Here is a 13,147-nt window from a genome sequence, read left to right on the forward strand (position 1 = left end):
AAAAGTCTCACAAGTTAAGAAACTTGTTAAACTTTATTTACCCCAGGATTTCCCAAACTGTTTTTTGACTATGGAGTCTTTTTTCACTTAATTCTCATCAATATCAGTTCCAAGGAACACATTTTTTAGAAATGTCACTTTCATATATTGCAAATACATGAGTCTCAAATGTTCGTTATTAGCAGTTCTCATTATTTTTTGGTCTTAAAATTATAGGCATCGAAAGTTCCATTTTTAAGGTATTAGGCTTACTTTATGGAATGTGAAAGCCAGAGTAACAAACAAAAGCTAAGGGAGTGTAGTATCTGGCTCTGAGGAATTCTGCGGCCTCCTCTGTCAGGGAAAATCTCAACGGACTCCTGGAACAGGCTGAGGAAGAACAAGGAGCTCTGGGTAGGCCCACGTGGGACCACACAGAGGCAGAACTCACCGCACAAGAAGGCCACGGTCCGGAGGGTTTGCTGCATGAGGATCTGGGTGACTGGGGACAGGTTATGGTGTGTGTAGTGAGACATCACGATGCCTGAGAACAGGATGGCCATAATGCCTAGAGAGGGACAAAGGGGCAAAGTGCACAGACATGAACAGAACAGAAAAGCACCTTCCATGTGATAGGCAATAATGCCTCACACTTCCTACAAGTCCCTGGAGCCTATAGTATTAGGTGTTTTAAGAAAAAGGATGGGAAAATAATACCTGAGGCCTCCCGGAGGCTGCAGAGAACTGCTAAGGGCCCGTCTCTCTGGCAGCTTCATTACCGGCTGGGTGACCTTGGGCCAAGTTTCTTCCCCTCACCAAGCCTCAGTTTTCTCAACTGTACAGTGGGACTAATAGCACCCACGCTCATGGAAATGTTAGGAGGGTAATGCAGAGAAGCCCTGTAAAGTGCCCTTCACAAGACCAGGGCAGAACAGGTGTGAGCCGTCACTATATCCATGTCATTCATGGATATAAGAGGGGCAGGTGAACCACTCTTGGGGCAGAAAGGGAACATAAGAATCTGGGTATGGAGAATGGGTGGAGTTTTATTTACTTTGTCATACTTTAATTTTGAATTTTCCCCTAATCGCCATGAATTAACCTTATAATATGAAAAGAGAGATGTGTTATTAAAAAAAAAGTGATGTCTTTTCTTTAAAGGTCACCATGAGAGAGTCTACAACTTTGTTGTGTACTCAGGATTTGAGTTTCAACTTTCGTCCACTGCCCCTAATCACTGCTGAAGCCACTTCCATGGGTTTCCTCTCAGTGTCTCCCTGGCGAGGCAGCAGCAAAGAGGTCTTTATTTCATGTAAGGAAGCTGAGATTTTTACAAAGCCATTAAACAAGCTGCCAAGATACATGAATTCCAAGTCAAACTTTATAAGCAAAAATTTAACTCACTTCTGCCATTTTGTAGAAACAGATTACTGGCTAACTTTCCATTTAAAAATGAGTGAAGCAGGGCTTCCCTGGTGGCGCAGTGGTTGAGAGTCTGCCTGCCAATGCAGGGGACACGGGTTCGGGCCCTGGTCTGGGAGGATCCCACATGCCGCGGAGCAACTGGGCCCGTGAGCCATAATTACTGAGCCTGCGCGTCTGGAGCCCGTGCTCCGCAACAAGAGAGGCCGCGATAGTGAGAGGCCCGCACACCGCGATGAAGAGTGGCCCCCGCTTGCCACAACTAGAGAAAGCCCTCGCACAGAAACGAAGACCCAACACAGCCATAAAAAAAAAAAAAAAAAAGAGTGAAGCAAAGGAGAATGTCCTACTTGGGAGGGCAGAAGCAAAGGAACTAGACAGGAAGTGCGCTTGGGGGACAGAAGTTTAGCTTTGATACCTGAAGGCTGGGTCTCTTCACAAGGAGACTCAAAAGGGGGCCCTGCTTCCAATTTCCCTCTTCCATTTCCCAGAGCTGGTACAAGGCTTGGAAGAACGCCCTTGGTCTGTTGGTCCAGTGTTACCTGTCATCCATTTAAGTGTTCCCACTTTCAAGTGACAATCCTCTCCTTGGTCCTGCCATGGGCAGAGCATGTCTGGTGTACTAGCCTGACTTTTACACCCTAATCTTGAGTTGAGGAAATATATGCACAGGAGTCAAAGAGATGTCTTTATATCTGACTGTACATAAATGAAGTTTTTTTTTTTTCTTTTTGGTGCAATAAAGTTTGTTTTGGCAGAAAACAAAATGACTGAAAAACACAGAATTGCGCTGGAGACATTTCAACTGCTAAGCTTGCTGCGTAAACAATACCTTACAAAACAGAGGAAAAGCCTGCTCTTTGTGGTGCCCAACAGGTATTGGCTGGCCGGAGAGATAGCAGTAGCTGGAACGTGTTATCTCCTAGCCCTCTTGGGAAACAGCAAATTCCTTTGCTCTTTCATTTTTCCCAAAAAGGAGGCCAGACAGGGAAATTCCAGCAACGCTGCCCACGAGCCACACCTGACGAGCCTGGAGAAGGGAAAGGAGAGGGCAGGAGACTTCTTTACTTGCTACTTTAGAGCAGTGAGAAGACTCTGGAAGTCACGAGTCGTTCTGAGCCTCTGCTCCGCTAGATAAAACACACGATAACAACACCTCTGCTGTCCCCTCAATTCATCTGCTCTTCTCAGTAAGTTCCTGCAGGCGACCACCCGAGGGCTTCTCCTTCCTGACTCTGCACCTAGACCACAGACGCCACATAGACGGAACATGAGGTGAAACAGAGGGAGAGACCAGAACCGTGGAGGTTGGGGGAGGAGCACGCGGCACAGCACACTTCAGTCTCTATGGACTTGCTCCTAAGCCTCTCTCTGCCTTCTGTGCAGTCCAGTGCTAGAGACGGCTCTGGCTTCTGGGCTCTCAAAGGGCTTTGTTTCGCCAGCCTGCTTCAAGAAGGGTTATCAATTCACTGCAAAGCTGAGGCTTTGGAGTTCTTACCCTGAAGGGAAAGTCAACCCCAGAGGAGACTGAACCACTTAAGCTGTGAATCACAACCGCTTAAGTTGTGACAGGAGTGGCCTTCCGCCCACGTCATCATTCTGCCCACAGAACGAGGTCGTCATAGCCCACGGGAGTCCCGGCATTGAACAGCCACTCCAGAAAGCCAAAGGTTCTGGGAAGTCAGCTCTGACAGTGAAACGTGGAACTTCTCGTGGGACTGAGCGTCAGGAGAGGCCACTGCCAGAGCGCCAGCAAGCCTTCCTCCACAGGAAACAAGGAGACAGGCTCAAGGCAGAAGGGGTCTGGCTGGCCGCTTTAGTCTGGTGCACTACAGGCCAGGGGTTGGAAACCCAAACTCCTCAGGGGCCAGACAATAAAAATAAAGATAAAATCAATAAGTGGGTGAGTGGCACATGGGCAAAGAAGGCACAAGCCCATCTATAAAGGGCTGATGGCAGCCCTGTGGATGGGGGCCTAGTGCTGACCAGTCTTCCTTCTGGTTTTTGAGAAACTCCAGAAATCTGTTTCTTGTGGGAAATCTTCCAACTTTTTGTTTTTTTTGGCCGTGCCGCACAGCTCGCTGGATTTTAGTTCGCTGGCCAGGGATCGAACCCCGGGCCCCTGGCAGTGAAAGCAGCGAGTCCTAACCACTGGACCGCCAGGGAATTCCCAGAAATCTTCTGACTTTTAACGACAGCAACTAATTCAAATGTTTAAACATTTTCTGTAGAGATAAACAAATCCCATTTGGGGGCTGAATTTGGACCATATAGAAACGGGCCCTCTGGCCAACAAAAGAGTGACCAGCCAGCCACGACCTTCATGCCAGTCTAGTCTGGGGTCGGGGGAACTCTCAAATCCCGGGGGTTAAAGGAAAGAGTCAGGGTCAGCAGTGGGTACAAAAGCCGCAGGGACAGCTTAAATGTCTGCCCTACGTGCCCTCCCTAAGCCCAGGTGACTTTACCACCCAGACGACCCTCACCCACTGCAGCTGCCCGCGGCATAGGCTGCAAAGACACTGAAGGGGAAACCGGTCCAGCAGGCTCGCTGCTGGAGATAAAAGGCCTGGGGATTTAAAACATGCCCTGGAATGAAGAATCCTGATATATTTACTTCTTTCAGAAGGCAAAATCATTTAAGGAAGTAGACAGCAGTGCAGCAAACGGTCAGCCTCTTAGAAGGAAGGCAGGAAGAGAAGAGAGGGAGGGAGGAGGGAGGAAATCCATTTCTAGTCTCAGTTAAATCCATTGTTTCAAATGTAATTAAGGAATAAAGAGATTCAAATCCAAAAGGCAGGAGTTGAAAGGGTATTGTGTACAATTTCTATTGCACTGAACTTTACTGTGGGTAAAACACGATGTACTTCTTGAAGGCTGAGTCAGGCCATAGTCAGTTTTCTTTGTTAATTACCCAATAAGGAACATATTTTGCTATAAAACATCTGAACTCAGAGGTAAAGCATAAAACAAGACTCTCCATTCACACCGCCTGCCGAGAGGTAACTACTATTAACAGTTCAACATGCAGATTGCCAGCTCTTTTACTATGCCATTATAAAGTTTATCTGTCTTTAAAAAAGTAATAAACAGGGTCTTCCCTGGTGGCGCAGTGCAGGGGACACGGGTTCGAGCCCTGGTCCGGGATGCCGCAGAATGACTGGGCCCGTGTGCCACAACTACGGAGCCTGCGCTCTAGAGCCCGAGAGCCACAACTGCTGAGGCCCGCGCGCCTAGAGCCCAAGCTCCGCAGCAAGGGAGGCCACCGCAATGAGGGGCCCGCACACCGCGGCGAAGGGTAGCCCCCGCTTGCCGCAAGTAGAGAAAGCCGCGTGCAGCAGCGAAGACCCAATGCAGCCAAAAAGAGAAATAAAAAATAAATAAATTTATTTTTAAAAAGTAATAAATAGTATCATATTACAGATATGACACATATTACTGGCACAGTGATTTTTAAAAAGTCCTCCAACACTTGGCTTTGCATGTGTAACAGAATGCCAACTCCTTCCCAGGCCTACAGAGCCCTGCGGGACGGGGTCCTTGCCCCTCTGTTTCAGCCACGCTATCTTCCTGCTCTTCCTGGAGCAAGCCAAGCTCCCTCAGGTCTATCTGGGACTCTCGGCACCTGCTGCTCCCGCTGCCAATCGCTCCCTCCCCAGAGCCTCCAGTGCTGGCTCCTTGTCACCACACAGGTCTTAGCCCCAGTGCCACCCCTTTGAGGACATCTTCCTGACCCCCTACCTCATAATGTTCCTGCCCCCGTGACACTCCATCACGTTACTCTGATTTCTTTTTTTCACATCACTTTTTTTTTAAAAAATTAATTAATTAACTTATTTATTTTTGGCTGTGTTGGGTCTTCGTTTCTGTGCGAGGGCTTTCTCCAGTTGCAGCGAGCGGGTGCCACTTCTCATCGCGGTGCGCGGGCCTCTCACTATCGTGGCCTCTCCTGTTGCGGAGCACAGGCTCCAGACGCGCAGGCTCCGTAGTTGTGGCTCACGGGCCTAGTTGCTCCGCGGCATGTGGGATCTTCCCGGACCAGGGCTCGAACCCGTGTCCCCTGCATTGGCAGGCAGATTCTCAACCACTGCGCCACCAGGGAAGCCCTCACATCGCTTCTTACTACCTGCAATTACCCTATGTGTTTGCTTACTTGCTTATTATCTTGCTTCTGCAGGCAGAAATCTGATCTTGTCTTATTACTGTACCTCTGAAACCAAGGAGTGTTCTCGGCACAGGGTAGGCATTAAATAAATATTTACTGAATGGATGAGTGAAAGGAGGTTTTTCTTTTTCTTTTTAAAATTTAATTAATTAATTAATTAATTTTTCCTGCTTTGGGTCTTCGTTGCTGCACGCGGGCTTCCTCTAGTTGCGGCGAGCGGGGGCTACTCTTCATTGCAGTGCGCAGGTTTCTCATTGTGGTGGCTTCTCTTTTTGCGGAGCACGGGCTCTAGGTGTGTAGCTTTCAGTAGTTGTGGCACGTGGGCTCAGTAGTTGTGGCTCGCGGGCTCTAGAGCACAGGCTCAGTAGTTGTGGCGCACGGGCTTAGTTGCTCCGCGGCATGTGGGATCTTCCCAGATCAGGGATCGAACCCGTGTGCCCTGCATTGGCAGGCAGATTCTCAACCACTGCGCCACTAGGGAAGCCCCAGAGTGGCACTTTTATTATGTCTACTTCATATGAAGAAGTGGAAGCTCAGAGTGGTTAAGTCTGCTCTCAGAGGTTACACAGCTAATGAGAGGTGGAGTTGGGATTCAAACCGAGTCTGTCCGGTGCCCTTAACCGCTGTGTTCTAGCCACACAGATTTAGGTAAATGATTCTTAGGGAGAGCGTCCTGTTTGGTGGTCCTGGTAACCACTTAGTCCTTTGTGACAGTCAGGAAAAGCAGAGCACAAAGAGGAAGGAGGGGACAGCACCAAAGTCACCTTTCCTGTTTGTACCCTTACAGTAACAGGGTAAGCCTCCCCTTCTCTGAAAACCCTGCGTGACAAACATCCCACCGGCAAAGTGTGTTCTTGGCTTGCATGTGCTCTTTTTGGCCCCATTAGCGTGCACGGCAGAGGTCCCTAAGGAAACAAAACCCCTACAAATAGAAAACACTGCCTCTCTGAAGAAAAGACAAGAAAAACACTCTCTGGTTTTAATCACGAATTTCAAATGGATGCATGAAATATATCTTTGCCACCAGGTACTCAGTGTTCATCTCAAAGGGGTGGGGAATGATCTAGAAAAACAGAGGTAAGAATAGCTAGGCTAGAGCCAAATGACTCACAGGTAGTGGTAAGTGCCAAAATTCAGGAAAGATAAGAGAGGGAACAGGATGGCAGATACTGGGATGAAATTATCCAAGAGAACTGGCTTGGGATTAAAAACAAACGAGACCCCGAGGTTTACAAAGTTCTCCAGAGAAAATGGCCAGAGTCCTCTCTGCCTCCTCCTTGGCAAGACCTGCTCACAGAGAACCCATGTGTGACGCCAGGCAGTGACCTGAGGGAAGGAGAGTTCTGCTCAGCAGCAGAGGAGGAACAGAAAAAAATATTGCAAGAAACTGATAAAAACGTACTACATTTGATAAAAGCCATAAACTTACACAAACTATAAACCCACGAAGTTCAACAAATCCCAAGAGGAATATAAAGAGAACCACACCAAGGCACATCAAAATCAAACTGCCACAGACCTGTCAAAATGGCTAGTTTTTAAAATTAAAATAAGTGTTGATGAGGATGTGAAGCAGCTGAAACTCTCTCATACATTCTGGTGGGAATGCAAATGGCCCAGTCACTCTGTAAAACACTCGGCAGTTTCTGATAAAGCAAAATATACACCTACTGTAAGACCCAGCAACCTTACTTACTCCTAGGTATTTATCCAAGATAAATGAAAATATGCACATTAATAGCCAAAATCTGGAAAAGTCCAAATGTCCTTCAAAGGGTGAATGGAAAAACTGGCTCAATAAGAATGTAAAACTACTGATACAGCAAAAATGTGGTGTCTCTCAAGAACATTATGAAAACTGAAAGAAACAAGTCACAAAAGACTAAAAACTACATGATTCCCTTTATACGACATTTATATTCTGGAAAAGGCAAAACTATAGTGGAAGAATGCAGGTCAGTGGGTGCCGGGGCCCAGGGACAGGCTAAGGGATTGACTGCCCTGGGCAGTCTGACCCCATCCTTTGACTGAAGGCCCTTCAGAGGGCTTGTTTTGAGAGAGAGGCAACATTGGAAGAGATGTTTTGATCTCTGCTACAGGATGGCGGGTAAAGAGAAAAGGTGACCGTGACAACACTGAGTTCCTGGATCCAGCCAGGTCTAAATTCAGATGTATCCGTAGAGAGCCAGTTAGTCCCCTTTATTGCTTAAGCTCTTCTGAGTTGTGACTGTCTCTTATGATTGAAAGTGACCCAATCGACATAACCTTTCACCAGGCAGGACAACAGACCATCAACCCCAGCATTTCAACACTCTCCGTCACTTACCTGAGAGTGAGATTCCTTCTGCGAGCCCATATGGAAGATAAGCGAAAATGATCATCATGCCGAACTCCAAGGAAGGCGTTTTCCTCAAGTCAATATGCTTTAGCACGTAAATGACAATTGTCAAGGAAAAAGAATCAAAGGACACTTATGCGTGATTTAGAGAAGTCACAAAACTGCTGCCTTCCAAATAGAGAAGGTAAACAATGGATACAAAGATTTGGGAACATCTCAAGGTAACAGGTGAAAATTTGTCATTATGGACTTTTTTCTTTGCAGGGAGACTCTTGTTTTAAGGAAGGGAATCTGACAAAATACTAAGAGATGTAAATTCCTGAGACAAACGGTAGGGGAAAACTAAAGTCACCCTAAGTCATTTCATTTGGAAATGCTGACTTGGAGGGTTGGGAGCCACGGGGTTGGGGGGGCGGGCGGGCTGTGGGGAGCTGGGGCTGCAGACAGACTGAGGACAGCCCACACTGCCAGGCCCCTTCCAGGGCCGTGTCCCTCTTCCACTCCTCTGACGACATCAGCTGAGGTCACTAATGGGGTTTCCAGAATCCTGGGGATCAATGCCCCATTGAAGGACCTTCTCTCCTATTCCTGGACATTTATAAACTCATGTTCCTGTGAAAGGAGAATCTTCCACGTATTCAAATGTTGTTTACATGCCTGTGCTGGAGCCCACAGCACCCATTTACTGGGGCTTCATTAAAGAAGATGCTCTCCCCGCCCCTCCGCTCTTTTAAAGAAAGAGATAAATAAAGAGGAAAATACTGAACTAGAAAAAGTTTTCTTTTCCATTCCGTTTATTGATACAATATGAGAAGCTGTCAGCTGACTCAATAGCGCCTTGAGACTTCTGGAAATAGGGACTGAAGGGAAAATTCAACAGGATGGCAGACAAACACGCCTGTCTCAGGCAGAAGAGGCTTTCCTGGCCGGCCATCTGTGAAACAAACTGCTGGCGGAGGAGGGCCAGGTGGCCATCTCCCCAAGATGCATGCAGGCTTACGCTCACACAGAAATGGTCTGGTGCCTGCTCCTGTTTTAAACGTGACAAATTTTCTACAGCAATAAAGGTGTCGGCGGCCTTAACAAGTCTCTTGGCTTCTGTGGCTGGAAAAGCTTATGGGTTGTTAAGCCACAAAATCAGTGTGAATAACTTAGATGGAGCTCACTTTGAAAGTCTCTTTTCTGGTTCTTCCAGATAAATGCTTTCAGTGGCGTAGAGATTTTCTCAATTTGACATTTTTCTAAGGAAATTAATTTCCGATTTTCTTAATGTGAAAAGTGAGACAGCAGAAAATGAAATTCATCTGAATGCAGTTATCACACTCTGGGAACTGAGAAGACCCCGAAGTCAGATCTGATATTCAACAGTGTACATGTTTTTTAAGCTTTGAAAAGCGATATCCTAAATTTCACGTTAAATTTTAAAATCCTTGAGTTTAAATTAAAGTGTTCTTCAAACCAGAACTAAGCATAAAAATCCTCCTTAAACACGACTTTAGACTAAAATTGGTCCCCTTAAGGAACTGGAGAAAATGACAAGAGATGGATGTAATTAGGAATAATCTTCTCAGCCACGTGTGTTCATCATATTAAAAGGATATTAATGCAGAGATTAAGCCAGTGAGAGTGCCGAGTGCTGCTGAGCCAAAGAACATTTTGAGGAAGTAGCCAAGGGCTTGTAAAAATGTTTGCCACCCACTGACATCTGACATATTTTTTCTTGTTAAACCTTCAGCTGTGCTAGGAAATAAAAGAAAAAAAAGAAAGAAGTTAAAATGTTATAGACAAAGTTATTAGAAATTAACTTAGAACTCAAAACTTATTTCTGGCTTATTCTCTCATTCATTCATTCATCATTCAACCCGTTAGTCAAACACTTATTTGTTCACCTACTTTGTTCCAGGCACTGTGTTAGTTTCTGGGGGTTCAGAGATGAGAGCAGGTGTCTGCCCTTAGGGAACTCTATAGTCTAATGAGGGAGAAAAACAAGATGGAGGGCTTCCCTGGTGGCGCAGTGGTTGAGAATCCACCTGCCAATGCAGGGGACACGGGTTCGAGCCCTGGTCCGGGAAGATCCCACATGCCGCGGAGCAACTAAGCCCGTGCACCACAACTACTGAGCCTGTGCTCTAGAGCCTGTGAGTCACAACTACTGAGCCCGCGTGCCGCAACTACTAAAGCCCACGCGCCTAGAGCCCGTGCTCTGCAACAAGAGAAGCCACTGCAATGAGAAGCCCGTGCACCACAACGAAGAGTAGCCCCCGCTCACCGCAACTAGAGAAAGCCCACACGCAGCAACGAAGACCCAACACAGCCAAAAAGAAAAAGAAAAAAAAAAAGAAAAAAAAAGAAAAAAAAAAAACAAGATGGAAACTAGGACCATCTCAGGAAAGAGCAAAGAGCTGTAGGAAATACACGGTGGGCATCTAACTCAGACTGGTGGGGGTCAAGGAAGGTTCTTTATGACACATGGGCTGGGTTTCAATTTAGGATAGAGAAGAGTTAACCAGGTGAAGAAATAAGGGAATGCACCCAAGGCAGAGGGAAGAGCATGTGGGGAGGTAGGGAGCCCCAAAATACTAGCAGCATATCTAGGAGCAGGAGATTACACAGATGACTGTGGACAGAACACAGGAACTGGCTGTTGGGGGAGGGGGCTGGTGGGGAGGACAGTGGTAGAGTAAGGCAAGAGCAGCAGGCAGGGCCAGGCCCTGTGAAAGGCTTTCGATGAACCAAGCTAAGGAGTTGGTGTTTCATCCTGAAGGCCCTGGGGAGTCACAGGGAGTGTTTTCAGTGCAGGGTGTGGGGATCCTGTGGGATAAAACCCGAAACTGAGGCTGTGGCATGAAGTTAGACTAGAATGGAGCCTCCTAAAGAAGAAATATCAGTGGGTAAGGCCCAGAGTGGGGATTTGGGAGGAGACATCAAGAGCAAGAATTGAAAGGACTTTCCTTTCACTGCTACAGAGCAAAGAAAAATGTCAGCAGCCATTAAATTCAACTGTTGGTTTTATCCCCAAAGGTAAAACCATTACACCATTAAAATAGTTATTCTCATTCAATATCCTCCTCCTGCTGATTCCACCTTCTCTCAAATCCATCCACTTCTCTCCCTCCCTCCCCTACTATCCTCCAGCTCAGGGCTTCTGCCTCGCGGATCTCTCTCTATATACATCCTGCTCTTCCTAGGAGAACCCATTCTCTACTCAGGGGCCTGAACGATCCCTTGAAAATGCACATCTGATCGAGTTATTGGCCTGTTCAAAACCCCTCGTCAGTCTCCTGCTGCTTTCTGGGGGAAGCTCAGCCTTCTGAGCCTGACTGACTCCTCCCACCACACCTCCCATCCCACCTCCTCCTCATTTGGGCTGGGCTCCACTGTCACTGACACCTCCCCCGTAGTAGGTCGTATGTCACTCTTCCTGGGCTCCAGCTGACTCTGGCTTGTTCTCAGAACCCAGGGTCAGTGACACTCCCTCAGGGACACCTGCCTTCACATAGGCCAGCCCATTTACAGGCTCTCCTGGTGCCTGACTTCTCCACAGCACGTGGAACTAGTGAATCATTCCATGAGGACCATGCCTGTGTCCACCTTGTTCACTGCCATATGTCCAGGGCCTAAGCAGAGCCCAGCACACAGAAGATACTCAACAAATTTTTGCTGAATCAGTAAACAAAACAAAGAATTGTCAATAGTAATGTTCAGCTTCATTAATCTGCGTTTCATGAACTGGTATAATTTTAAAGCAGGATAATTTGTGATAAATGGGTGGCTTGGTCAGATAACCTCAGCCTTTTGTGGTGATTTACAGCATAATATAACATAATAAAGGTTCTGAGAAGTCCTGCAAAAAAGAAAACCAACTTTTTTCACAGAAAAGTTTTCTAAACTCACCCCAATAGCCCCATTCCCTTTCTTTCCCAGCAGATCCCATGTTAACATCCCACCTTGGGGAAAGCTGGGAACCAACAAGGTTCTTACTGGGAAAGTACTTTTGAAGGCTAAGATCACCTCTAGGTCCCAAAGGGATCCGTGGGCCACGAGCATAGCATCCAGCCCCCACCTCATTTCATTACCACAGCTGGGACACTGGCTGGTGTCACTGCTTTCTTTTCATGCAAAGGAGACTGAGGCCTAAAGAAACTGGCTAACTGGGTGAGGTCACACCAATGGTTAACAGCAGACCCAGGGGTGAGGCCAGTGGTTTCTGAACTCAAGATAAATGAAGGTAGAATTCGGACTCTTTCTAGCCTGGAAATGTTGTGCATTTTATTTTTTCAGGTCATGTTTCTCACACCTTAAAGAATAAAAGACAATGTTGCTTCAGGATCCATTTCATGAGCTTTAGCTGCAGCTGCAGAGAACAAAAGGTTTCCTCTACCACAATTATTGTAAGAATAGATTGTCATAGTAACAAATCAAAGCTAAAAATAATTTAATTAAGGTTAATGAAGAAACAGAAGATACTCAGCTTTCTGGCACTTATGAAACTGAAAACATTAAAAAAGGGGTAATTCATTCACATATTCAGTTACAAAGATAAATGTATCATCATCAGATCACTTTGAAAAACAAGATGTGATTCTTCCCTGTAACCAAGGAAAGCTGACAACACCTCCCCCCTATACTGCAAAAACAAGGCAGTCCTACCACATCCCCTTTCTCCCCCATCTCCCGCTTTTACCTGAAAATGCCTAAGGACTCACAGGACAACCCATCTGAGTCAGAGACTTAGGTCAGTGACTCCTACCCCAGCCTGTGTACCGGTAAGTAGCGGAGGTGAAGGCTGGAAACCATATATGCATGTGGCCCACTGATTCAGTTTTGGAAACTGTCATCATAGGTGAACTCGGCCTTCAAAAGCAGTATTCCAGGAAGAATGTATGGCTAGTTACAATGACTCCATCCTTTCTCATTTAAAAAGAAAGTATCTCCTAACCTTTGGCCTTTTTGTGGCAAAGGAGACCTGGGAAAGCTCAGAAAAGATCCTACTTCTGACAGATTTAAGAAAAAAATAAATTAGAGGCAAGGCAGTTGAGTTTAGCTCCTCATGTATAAGAATAACTCATGATGTCACCTCCAATTTAGGCACAATTCCTTATCACAAATGTTCAAATGCACAACCAGGACACAAGATAAAGGTAAAAACCAGAAAACTAAGACGCTTTCAAAGTAGATCTTAAGAAAAAATATCAGATTTTTTAAAAGCTCTTACAGCATGATATATGATAATTTCCTAATAAAGC

General features: G+C 46.3%; 1 protein-coding gene across 8 annotated transcripts in view; it reads right to left on the bottom strand.

The window, feature by feature from the left end:
- Positions 1 to 13,147, bottom strand: part of SLC9A8 (solute carrier family 9 member A8) — a 71,987-nt gene that overhangs the window by 16,864 nt on the left and 41,976 nt on the right. For all 8 annotated transcript variants that reach the window (XR_009703574.1, XR_009703573.1, XM_061210184.1 and 5 more), the window contains 3 exons: positions 9,503 to 9,641; positions 7,890 to 7,995; positions 431 to 547 (listed from right to left, as the gene is read on the bottom strand). Coding sequence is in view for 6 of the 8 variants with exons in the window: in XM_061210184.1 (XP_061066167.1) it covers positions 431 to 547; positions 7,890 to 7,995; positions 9,503 to 9,641 (362 nt within the window). In the remaining 2 variants the exon portion in view is untranslated. The remainder of the gene's footprint in view (positions 1 to 430; positions 548 to 7,889; positions 7,996 to 9,502; positions 9,642 to 13,147) is intronic.

Source organism: Eubalaena glacialis, chromosome 13 (genome assembly GCF_028564815.1).
Source record: "Eubalaena glacialis isolate mEubGla1 chromosome 13, mEubGla1.1.hap2.+ XY, whole genome shotgun sequence".
Lineage (NCBI taxonomy): Eukaryota > Metazoa > Chordata > Mammalia > Artiodactyla > Balaenidae > Eubalaena > Eubalaena glacialis.